The sequence below is a fragment of the Thunnus maccoyii genome, chromosome 6 (genome assembly GCF_910596095.1).
Source record: "Thunnus maccoyii chromosome 6, fThuMac1.1, whole genome shotgun sequence".
Classification (NCBI taxonomy): Eukaryota; Metazoa; Chordata; class Actinopteri; order Scombriformes; family Scombridae; genus Thunnus; species Thunnus maccoyii.
The window spans coordinates 6265119-6277510 of record NC_056538.1 but is presented as its reverse complement, the minus strand read 5'-3'; the positions used below and the strand labels follow the sequence as shown (position 1 = coordinate 6277510).

The window sequence follows — 12392 nt, the reverse complement described above, 5'->3', positions numbered from 1 at the left end:
TGAGTTCAGGGCTATTGTTTTCTTTAGTTTTATCTCTGCCTTGCTTTGGTTTTATTCTTGACAGTTTGTAACCTTGTTACTCTATCGTATCAAGACTATCTCTCCACTCTGTTACATATTCCACATGCAACGGAGTGGAGAAATAGTCTCTTCACTTAGAGAACCAAGGTTACAACATAACCAAACAGTTTCTTATGTCTCCTAGTCCTGCTCAGACTGTTTCCCTCTGTTCTGTGATTCATTCCTCGTGTATTTATACCTGTCTGTTCTTTGTCAGTTTGTGGTCAATGAATCCTGGTGTTTACAGCTGTTATTGTTTTTCTCTCATGTTTCGAGTCAGCCAGTTCTGTTTTTGTGTTCGTCTGCCAGTAACCAGAGTCCGGAAAATAATTATTTTCTTCGATTCCTGTCGCTTGCTTGTTGTTCCTGCATTTGGGTCCACTTGCCTGCATAACTTTGACAGCAACAGTGCTCACTCAATTCAAACATGACTTGAAAGAACCTATCCCATTGTAGTGAGCAAGCAAACTATGCATGCTGCTTAAACAGCAGCAGCAAGGTGGTTGTAACCTACCTGATGGTTGACTTTGTCCAGTTGTCTCCTCTGGTACTGCAGCTGCACTAAAATATGTCTGAATAGCACACACACACATACACACACACACACACAGCAAGATTTAACAAAACAAAAGCCATGTCAGGGCCAGGGGTAGGTCTACCTTATGTGACTTTATTGTGCAATAGGCTAACACTGAACTTCTTTATCCAATAGCCAATAATGTGCTTTTATCTATTAATTCAGTCCACACAGATTGATATATAAGTTATTATTTGAGATCGTATCGTCCATTTTTAGATTTCAGGAGACAATTAGCTAGCATTAAACAAGGTAGACTAAGAGAAAGTGAGCGTCAAAGGCTCCACATGAATTACAGTTAAGTGCTCCTACATATGAGCCCAAATTTAGCTAATGCTGTTATCTAAATTGCGAACTTATTTGTATTTGAATAAAAGTGGAAATAGGCGTAACAATTCTGTTTTTGTTTTTTATTACACTTCTAATTTTAGGATATTGAAGTGTTAAAACAGTGTTCTTCAAAAATCTACTTGCCGTTGACTGTAGTTTGGGAGACTGGGGTTTGAGACCCACACCGGGTCTCAAACCCCAGTCTCCCAAACTACAGTCAACGGCTCTGACCCCTCACATTATTTATAGAGTGAGACAGAGACAGCATGTAACCTCACGCATGACTCATGTTTTCATCATATCACGACTGTTTTAATCAAGCTTTAATCAAATCACTTGATAATTTATGGTGTGTGCATGACTGGGTAAATGAGCAGCAAACCCTTGTAAAGTGCTTTGGATAGAAGTGCTGTATAAAATTTTGCCATTTAAGAGGACCCCCTGTTTGTGAAATAAAAAACAAAACAAAAAACACCCCACAAGGGCCCCCTGGTGGTTAGGGGGCCCATTGCAGTTGCTTATGCAAATGCAAATCTGCCCGTCTAACAAATCAATTATAAATTAATAATAATGACATCAGAGGGATGAGATTACATGTTTAGATGTTGGAAATTAAATCTTCAACTCATTAATTTCCCCTTTATGTTCTCCGTACAAAACAAAGACTATACACAAAGGAAAGGGCTTCAAGAGGGCGATGTTCCATTCATATCTTTATGATTAGTAAAGTCTCAGCAGTGGCTTGTGTTCACTGCTGATTAGCAATGTCAACATGCTAAAACATTAAGGTGTTTTAGCATATAGTCTCAAAGCACTGCTGTTACATTATAATGCAAAAATATAAACAAACTACAGAATGTCACAAAGCGAAAAACATGGTCAGAAATAACATTACCAAAAATAATCAGGGCAAAATCATTGATGTTATAAATATGTGTATTTATTTTATCAAACATGCAGCAAATATGACAACAGAAGACCTCCTCAGTGAGGGAAACAATCATCTTAAAACAGCTGAATGCAAGGCATTCAAGATGGGATGTACATTGTCATAATTTGAAGAAACTGAAGAAAGACTGGAGTGGCACGACTCGAGATGGAGAACGTTTAAACTGAAAAAGTGACATGATAAATAAACTGATTATCCCACTCCAGAGTTCAGAAAATACACAATCGACATTCAAAGTCTTTTAAAAACATAATAAATTCAAAAAAGTACAAAAAATTAAAACAGCTGGAAAATTTAGTCTGCAAAACATTTTATAAAGCATGTTATGCATTACAGGAAATGGGTAACATAAAAAGCAATACTTAAAACAAATAATATCATATGTCCACATTGTACATAAGTCTACAGCAAAGTGTGTGTGTGTTGGTGTGGATGTGTGTTCATGTGTTCATGCATGGCAGTGTATAAGCATTTCCTGTGCTGGCCTACGACACTACCAGGGACTGGCCAGTGATGGCTGGACTCAAGGCTGGTTGATCTGGCCCATAAAGAGAACAGTACCTGGGGACAGAGACAGAGAGCACTCATCATCGTCAAGCACAGCCCCAAGCTAGAGTGTAGGCTATAGTTCACCAAGAATATTAGCAAAAAATCAAGATTAAAGGCCAGTTAAATTATTTGCATTTTGGTATCTCTGGGTTAACCTGGCTTCACCAAGTCTAATACTGGCAATCCCGGAGAACTATTATCACAAAGCTGGTTATCAACTGGCTAAGTTAACTCTGGGTTTTCCTATCCAGCTGTGAGCGTGCATGTGCATGTGAAAGAGGCAAGTTCTTAATTATAAGCAATATCACCAGAACCATTAATATTCAATAGATGATATAAAACCATGATTTTGATGAAATTCGATTGTTGTGGTATTTGTTTTCTAATAAAAGACAACAGCAGGTATACTTTTTTATTTTCAATTATCACAAAGTTGCCTCAAGTTACTCAAGAACCGCAGTGATGAAATAAGAGCATGAAAGCGTCCATACTGTCAGGAATCTTGTTGAAAATGAAAGAAATTTAGCATAATTAAAATGCAACTATAATCACCATTCATTAGGTATTTAATAAGTAAACTAATCTGTTTGTTAGAAGCTTTGTTTCAAATCCAGAGTGGACATAGAAAGGCTGGGGCAGTAAGATGATTTTACTGATCTACAAAAATATCTTTATGAATTGTGACTTTATTATAAACTCTGTAGTTGTGTCCATGTCTGGATCCTATAGGAAATTGGAAAAAAGGGAATCATTGTTCCTGAGATCTGACTGAACAGCAGTCAGGTTGTAGACCAGTGTTGATGTGATCTTCTGAAAATAACCTGCTCTGGTGCAGCACAGGTTACCACCATGGTGATGTAACCCACTTACAGCTTCTTGATATCAGAAAAAAACTGAGCCAAGCCCAAAGATAACTGGATAACCTACAAATCTCAATTTGTAACTGTGTGAGCAGTATCCCAAAGCTGGTTATGAAGTGGCTCTTAACACTGTGTTTACTGAACCAGCTTTAAGCATGCTTACATGGAAGGAGTGCAATCACATGCAACATCAACGGAGGAGATAAAAGTTTTGTTAACCCTGGGAAAATGTGGTTTTTAGATTTAATGGAATGTTTTGCCCTGTTACTCCTGATCCATCCTTGTCTCAAGACAAATCCATTGCACACTGGAAAGGAACATTCATTATTGAACCTCGAGTGTGACTGACAATATTTCATCACATTCACTTGCATCACCAACCTTTTACATCAAATATTCTTTTGAAATTTCTACTATAAGTGGAATTTTACACAAAGCATATTTCTTATTTCTGCTTGGGTCACTGTATTACACATATTTGTTATGCCAAATACAATTGTTTGGCTATAAGGCACAATTGAGGTTCATTTGTTTATTTGATTATCGCTAGACCATCCAACCTTTCTACAAGTACCATCTGCTTTTGAAGGGAACCAGACCGTGTTTATACTGAATAGCACCATTATCTGGTTAAATTGGCATATTTCATATGGCAATATTTGCACATTTCATGTGCAGATGCAGCAGGAGTTCAATTATAAATAAATAAATAATTCCATTACCATATATGCCTTTAAAGGTGAGTAAAGCCAGATGGAAATAGAAGGCATGTTTACCTGTTGGGTTATGTCGGACGAGGAAGAGGAAAGGTCTGTCCACTGAAACCCAAGGTGGAGAGGACCGAGCCAGCAAAATGGCAGCTAAATACAAAAAGCAAACACATCAGAAAATTCTAACAGCGTGGGTTATATAAAGTACATTATTAACTGTGACTTTTTCACTGAACAAAACACTCACTAGTGGCAGCTGCTGCTTTTGTTCCATCTTCATTCACCACTATTTTGGCTTTCTGGAGTGCTTTGGATACATAGAGTGGCTGGCCACCTGTGAAAACGGTAACTGTTAATTCTAGCAAATATAGACAAATACAGTGCGTTAGTTTACAGATTATTATTACCAATTTGATATTGCTCAACCAATGTTGGCCTGTTAGTGCAATAATACACAACAGTATTACTGAACCAAACTACATTATCTATTTATGAGAAATCCTTAAGGGCTCTACATGCCCAAGGTTCAACCATACACTTATGTGGCCTAATTAGACCTCTTCCCATGACTATGTGGACATGTATAGGATGCTTTCCATTCAGCTGCGTATGCTTCCTCCTGCCCTCGCTTCTCCATCCTCCAGCCCATTAACCCTGAAATCAATCAAGGCCAGTCATCATCATTCAATCCCTTAAATGTGTCTTGGAGGAGATGAGGAGAGATGAACCACCAGGTGTGGCCTATGTAAAATATTTTCAGCCAGACAGCAGCACCAGAATCTGTTTTGGTCTGCTGATCTGATGGGAAAGTAAAAAGACGGCTCCTGTGGAAACAGCCTTACTGTAATATTAATCATATTGCATGATTGCATAACTGTCAGTTAGGCAAACTAACTGAGGAGACAGCAATAACAGCATCAATGGCAGCTCTAACATTATTCATGTTTAGTCTAAAATAAAATTAGATGTGTGTTAATCACTAAATCACAAATGTATCAAAAAAGCACTCCTCAAAAAGGATTTTCTTCTTTTTTATATTCTCAGTTCAGAGTGCTGCTCATCAGGAACATCAAGGTACTCTGTCCAAAAATAAACTGCTCGGGTTTTCATGGTTATTATTAGTCCTGTAACATCAGCCTGAGCCTGGAAAGGGCATATTTACTGTATCTGCTGCCTCACACAAACAAATTACACAAATTTTACTTATAACATTTATAGCAGTTTTTCATTGCATCCTCCTGTTTGATGTCTTCTTTCAGTAATAAAATCATTTTAATCAGTCAGTTGGTGTTATGTTTATGTATGTCATATTCTGTGATACCCATCGGGCAGCTACCATCCCCTAAAAAGACACACTGGAGTGAGTGAGAATGCCCTTTTTGGTAAATACAGCTCCTTCATCCTCACATCTCTTGTATCCCCACAGGGAGAAGCTAAGATGTGAGGAAGAGATGTGAATGAGAGAAGCGAGGAGGCACATCAGCCAAATGGAAAGCACCAAGAAAATGTGCGTGATTGGAATCTCCCTTAATCTGCTGGTACATTGAATGATGGAAATAAATTAGTGTTTGAACTGGATTGCACACAGTTATGACATAGGTAAATGACATAGTATGCTGGATTTCAAAAGGGAAATGGACAGAATGAATCTTGTGATTTGCTTTTTCAGAGATCAACATTAACATTTTGTGGGAATTTTCTCAGATGAAAAATGATTAAGAGCCTCTGATGCTCAATACAAAAATACAACGTCAGCCTGGTTTACACCACATGGTGGCACTGGAACACCTCATTCAAAAGTGCTCTTGGGACTCAGGGAGAAGCCAACGGAAAGAAAGAGAACAAGAGTGATTCAGTTTGTCACACTGGACAGCCAGACACATTTCATACGTCTTACTGGCTCTCACAGTAAACAGCCAACAATTCAAACCTCAGTCGTATCCAAATAAACGTGTTCTAAATACTCAGAGGCATTGCGTCACTTTCGGGTTTCAACTGTGCTTTCACTCACACAGGTGTCTGAAGTCAGCTTTCCCCTTATTGAACATGTCCGTTATTCCCAGTGCTTCAAAGGAAGTTTTCAAATCTATCTCTGCATCGGCGGTAAACCTACAGACAACACACACATGTAAACAATGTTAATGTTTTCCAGCCAAGTAAGTGAAGAACAGCTGTTGCGTGGGTGTATCTTTGTGCATCTTACTTGGGGATGAGCAGGCGGATTTTCCTCATGTGCATCAGTTTGGTCCAACTCTGCACCGTGGCTGTGCTGATGTGTGGGATCACACTGGACAGAGGTGTGTCCTCATCAGTGGGCAGGACAATCAGCATGCTGATGGTGTTGCCGTGATAGGGCAACTCGATGACCTTATATTTCAGTCCCTGAGGCGTGGTGGCCATGCCTGGCAGAAGAGGAGAGGTTATGGGTCAATAGTTTCAAAGGTCAAGGTGACAGTAAGGATAAAGCTTGATTCATGTTTATACTCACTGATATATTTGTTTCTTAGTATATCCTTCTTGTATCTATTAAACATTTTGGGAAGACATGCAGGACTGCAAGACATTTGATATCATTCCCTCAGTAGATATGACATTAACTTTGCTAAATCTGACTAAAGAATACAATTCTTTAAAAAGCTCCTGCTTACTTGAAAAATGCGTCCATAAGCGTAAAAACAGTAAAAGATACACTGTTTTTCTAAGTTTGTGAGTCTGTAGCACCCATTTGTTATGTTTGTTTGGGCTGCAACAAGAATAAACGAGAAAGACTTTTTTTTTTCTTTTTTTTTTTTCCTTTTTTGGTTGCTCTCCAACAATCCATTTTGCCAGGATTTTATGTTGAAGTTTCTGTGGGTGACAATATTTTCTTTGACCGTGATGGTTATCGCAGCAGAGTAATTTTATTTAGTCTAAACAAACTGGAAACGGAAAAAGCCTCATTTCCTGAGAGCAAGCAGACTCTTCCACAAAAAAGACCCACCAGAGTAGCAGATGTTAAGGATAGCAAATGCAAAAGACTCACTGGAACAATATTTAAATATTAGTCTACAAGGGGGAATAGCAAAACTAATATCATAAGAATGATTAGTTTTCATTTACATTAGGCTACTATGTATTTGGACCTGTATTGTTCCATCCAAGATGCATTAGACAGTTTGAGTGTGCTGTCCTGTATAAGCCCACTGACCTTTTAAGCAATAATACTTTCGTTCTAGTACAGCATGTAGCTGCAAAATAAGAATGACAAATGTACTGTACACCTCAGATATGAAAGTGACAGTTGGCTAAAAAAAACAACAGATGGAGTCAAAGCAGTTCCAGCCTTATACCACAGTCTGACATGCTTTATACGGCCATTAAACTAAATCACAGCACATTATGTTATTAAGTTATAAAACCAAGTATGTGTAAACTGAATTACATTCATAAAACATGACTGTATAAAGCCACAGTAAAGTGATTTAGTGCTGTTACAAACTTGCCATATTTTTTGTGCAGTTTTTTTCCTTTATGATTGAAGTGTGGTAAGACTAAAATCATCACACAGTAGGATACTGAAGAAACACACAAACATCTGTCCCACGCAGCTTAACACCATCTTACTTTAATTGTGGCACCGTATGAGAATCCATTCACAGCACCCACTGTGCTAACACAACTCTGATAGCCTCAACTCATCTAAATATAGACCACTGACTGGTATATCATGTCATTTCACACCAGCCTAAATATTATCCAGCAGAGGTGGTATGACTAAGCTAACATTTCTTTACAACAAAACACAATCTGACCGATGAATCATCAAATCATAATCAAACATTTTTGACGACATCTAGCTCTGGAAGTTTGAATGCACTTATTGTAAGTTGTTTTGGACAAAAGCATCTGCCAAATGAAGGTAATGGAATGTAAACTGGCACTGAATGAGACTACACCATGAAAACAAACTATTTAATAATAAAATCTGTATTTATATTGCAATATTTTTTTTGGCTGAAGTATAATAGCTGCCTGTTTGCCATTTATCTGAGCCTCCATTGATGAAGTATTAACCCTATCATGACAGTTAAAATACTATCCAGTAATTACTCGAAGAAATGTATATCAACTTGACTGAGTTCATTTTGAGTTACTAGGCTCATTTATACAGAAATCCTGCATTATACCTGTAAAGAAGATCCGTCATCAAGCTGTCTTTGCTTTTTTTACACTGAACCAAACAAAGCCGGCATAATGCCGCCCTTGTGTGTGCTTTTACATAGCATGCCAGCGCTCTGGTTTCAGAGGTGTGATGTGTAACACAACAGTGTCAGCTCCCTGTCCCGCCTTGTCAGCTGTCCCTTTTACATAGACATTGATCCGGTTCTGTGACTACCTCTGTAGCTGGCTTTTTGGCGGAGCGATTCTGCCCCTCAACTCCGTGTCCATACCTTTTATACAGAACACTGAGGTGGAATAAAGGCACAGCATTCCCACCTTGAACAGGCTGTGTAAAAGGGCTTCTGTCTGGCACTACTTGCATATCACTATATGGAAAACCCCACTCAGCTTTTATCCAACCATGTATGCATTATGACTAAACACGCCCCAACAACCTCTACCAACTAAACCAGCATGTCTAAAAATAAATTTGTATGTTAATTCCCCTGGATTTACATTTACAGATTATCTAAGATCTTAAAGCACACGCATTGTTTAAATGTTATTTTGTGCAACATGTCTTGACTGGCTACCCTCATTGACAAACAACCTTCCCAGCAGGCTCATTTCTAAATGTTTACCTCATTTCACCCAGTCAGAATCCAATATTACAACTATCCACCGCAGAGCCTTCTAACTATCACAAATAACATCCTCAAATGTCATTTGGGGGTAAAATGTAATGAAGAAAATGTCCCTTATTCACTGTCATGATGCATCTAAAATACAAAAATAAATACAAGTAAGTCTATGAATTAAAAGCAAAATCATGACCACTCACCGATGTTGAAGACAGATAGCTGGGACATCGTTGGGACCTTATAAACATTCCCGTTGCCACCGTTGAAGGGCCTCATCTTGGTGTTCTCGGGCTGGAAGCGGGACTTCCATAAGCCTTTGAAGTAGATTGAGTTGACAGTGACCAGAAGGGTTGGACCCGAGTCCAGCATGTTTGCTTTGATCAGGCTGGGGATGTGACCTGGACAAATATGCAACACGGGATGATTATTCAGTCAGCACGGTTTGATAAAAACCACTGTATGCAGTTCAACAAAGGACATGAGGAAGTAATAATGCAACGTCATATCCAGGACATGCCAACGTCCACAACTGAAAATTAACTACATTACGAAAGAAGAAGAAGAAAAAAAAAAGGCTTCCTACTGGGGGATAGTGAAAAAGTTCGATGGTATATAACAAAATATACAAGTATTTGAAAAGCCTTTTTGTCACAAATTTTATAACTGTTTCAAATATAGCTGTGATGTACATTCACATGTCCTACCTTTGGTCTTATTGTTGACCCATGCATTGATTTCATCTGCTGCCCCTTGGGGGTTGTTGAAGTCCAGGCTCCTGCTCTCACATTGGAAGTTGGCTTTGTTGGTGGTTACAAAGGCTTCCTCCATGGGGAAACCCTTCTGGCTGAACATGGCATTGGCAATTAAAACAAGATCCTGGTTGGACTTTGCTGTCAAGGTCTTGTGCAGCTTCCTCAGCATCTTGTAAGGGCCTGTGCGGACAAAGTAATGTTTGAATTATGACTCAACAGATGCTCAGGGTTTAAATATTCAACACATACTTAAATCAGTTCATACGGAGAGAATTTACCAAATTCCCATGCTTGCATCTTTGAAGATGTTTATCAGAGGAACTCAGAAAAGTTTCTACACTAAAGCCAGAAATGGTTCTTACCATTTTTCTTGTAACGGAGTGCATTGAGGACCTGTTTCCGGGTTTCCCCGTGTGCTCCTGGTAGCAGCATGCCAAGGATGGAAGCCACTCCATGGGGTGAAAAGACCACATTTTCCAGGGGCTTGGAGCGCACTACTTGCTGAAACACCTGTATGCCAAAATCTGAGCCCCGCTCACCGTAGGAGGGAGTCTGGGACAACACACCCTTATGGCTATACAAGGTCACCAGCGCACACAGGCACAATAATGACAGGTGCTTCATTTTTGATTTCTACAGCACCTGGTAAGAAAGAACAAAAGAAAGAGTATCAGAGGTATGTTACCAGCCATCTGAGCAGCTGTAGATTTATAGATTTATGAAAACATAACTGGCAGTCAATGCAATATTATAAACAATTCCAAGAAAGTGAGATATCCTTTTCATATGACGCATCAAGGTTAAGTACAATTACCACATGCACTTTTGCTTCCTTAGGCAACAAAACCTTTCACCCGGTGCTGCAGGGTCTGACTGACTCTTACTCACTCTGTCTGAATATTGCAGTTTCACCAGCTTCCTCAAACTGATCCCTTCTTTCATTTTAGACTAAATTAAATCTTTCAGACCATTTTAGGAAAATAAATCAGCCTGCGCCCCACTCACTGAGGCAGAATGAATGTAGCCACAAGAGCCAGCCAGAATGCCTGCAGGCTTGCTTGCTTGCTTGGAGGGACACATAACATCTTTGTGAAATGAGGTGATTAACTGTAGATGGGCTTAATCATGATATATTTTTCTATGGATGAGTTTTAGGGGTAAGCAGTTTGGTCAATACACTTGGTCAGATTTGCAGTGAAAGTTGTGACAAACTGGAAAAGGCATTGAAAAGCCAGTTTATTTAATGGTGAACCACACATCATCTGCAAAAATCTGGCAATTTGATGTTTTCTCAACAGAATGACCTGAAATATCTGATGGTGTCCTTGTGAATTTTGCATGAAATGACTGACCAATCAGCATTCATTTCAATAAAACGGCAACTTCTACATTTGAACCCCAATGTCAGGTTATAAATACTATAATTAATGTTGAAAAATATAGGAATAATACTCGACCACATTATAAAAACGAGTATGCCGTTAAAATATATGACAGAACTTGTGTATATAATGGCCTAATGCCAAATGAGGGATTCTTGATAAGAATTGTCTTCCTGTTTTGCACATTCTATGTTTGCAAAAAACAAAACTACAATTCTTTTTTCATAGATTGTCGTTTGTGCTTCTCTCAAATGTCCAGAAATGGAGCGCTTAAACGACCAAAATGGCAAAAAATACATCCTTTACCATCATGCTTCTTCCCTTGAATTTAAAGAACACTCAGTCAAAACTGTGGGGACATGAAGAAGAAAGCACGGCTGCAAGTGAAACACACTATTTTAAGTTGGTATGACCTGCGCATTCAGAAACAATTTAAGCCATTTTATTTGAGCTAATTTATGGTGTCAAAAGAAAACCACCTGACGGGAAAGCTACATAAATTAATGTCATATAGAAGTTCCTACAAAGGAGCTTCTTGCGCCAGATTTCAGGCTCACAGGTGGTGATAAACGACGTTAAACTGCTTAAATTGTGTCGTTTGGTCCTGTCCTGAATATATTTTGTTAATTGTGCTGCAGAAGAAACATCAGAAACACGGCGGTCCTTAACTTACCTATCACGTCAAGACGTTAGTTCGTCTTTTAGCGCAGGTGAAAAACAGTCCGCTTTCCACTGAAGTCCAAACGAAAAACTCTGGCTTGTACTCTGAAGAAAGTGTAAAAAAATACCCTCTTTATTCCAGTGAAAGCGAGAGCTACTACTGACTCAAGTGAGGTTTCAATGAGGACTTTAATGGACTGAACTCCGCCTTCTAACCAAACGGCAACATGAAGTGTGTATCCGTTAGTCAAGGTCAATATTACAGCGCACCAACATCCGGTACAACCTCAAACTAAAACCACATAAATTACCGTACATTATGACTACCCATTACTGAATCACAGTTTCGCCCCTTATAATATAACTCTCCCTATAATATTTTGATATATTTATGTTGCCAAGTGGCCGCTCATATTCTGAGGCACAAAAGTTAAGTTTCATGTTTATATCTATTTTTTTTACTTCCGGTAATATCTTGGCTAATTCTGGCTAACTTGATGCACCTACGAACTTCAGTTGTTTACAACAGGAAGTGACAGTGACGGGGAATGTTTTGAAACAACTTGTAAGCGCAATCATCTTGCTCATGTTTTTGTCATATGAAATGGAAAATTACTGAACGGCTCAAAATCACCTTAATGCATTCACGTGCCTACACAAGAAAAAATACAGACACCAAGCCAAAGTCTCTCATTATAAAGTAAAATTGTCTTGTTTCCCTTCGATATAACAGTCTAACATACAGCATTTTCTAAATAGAGCGAAGATGAGAAGATAAAAGA

General features: G+C 38.7%; 1 protein-coding gene across 1 annotated transcript; it reads right to left on the bottom strand.

Annotated features, from left to right (window-relative positions):
- Positions 1-1885: 1885 nt before the first annotated feature.
- serpine2 (serpin peptidase inhibitor, clade E (nexin, plasminogen activator inhibitor type 1), member 2) lies at positions 1886-11858 on the bottom strand. Its single transcript, XM_042415399.1, has 9 exons — positions 11624-11858; positions 9931-10210; positions 9521-9748; positions 9017-9214; positions 6239-6437; positions 6047-6144; positions 4283-4369; positions 4102-4185; positions 1886-2477 (listed from the first exon to the last, which is right to left on the bottom strand). The coding sequence occupies exons 2-9, from the start codon at positions 10190-10192 to the stop codon at positions 2440-2442; spliced, it is 1194 nt and encodes a 397-aa protein (XP_042271333.1). The 5' UTR covers positions 10193-10210; positions 11624-11858; the 3' UTR covers positions 1886-2439.
- Positions 11859-12392: the final 534 nt, after the last annotated feature.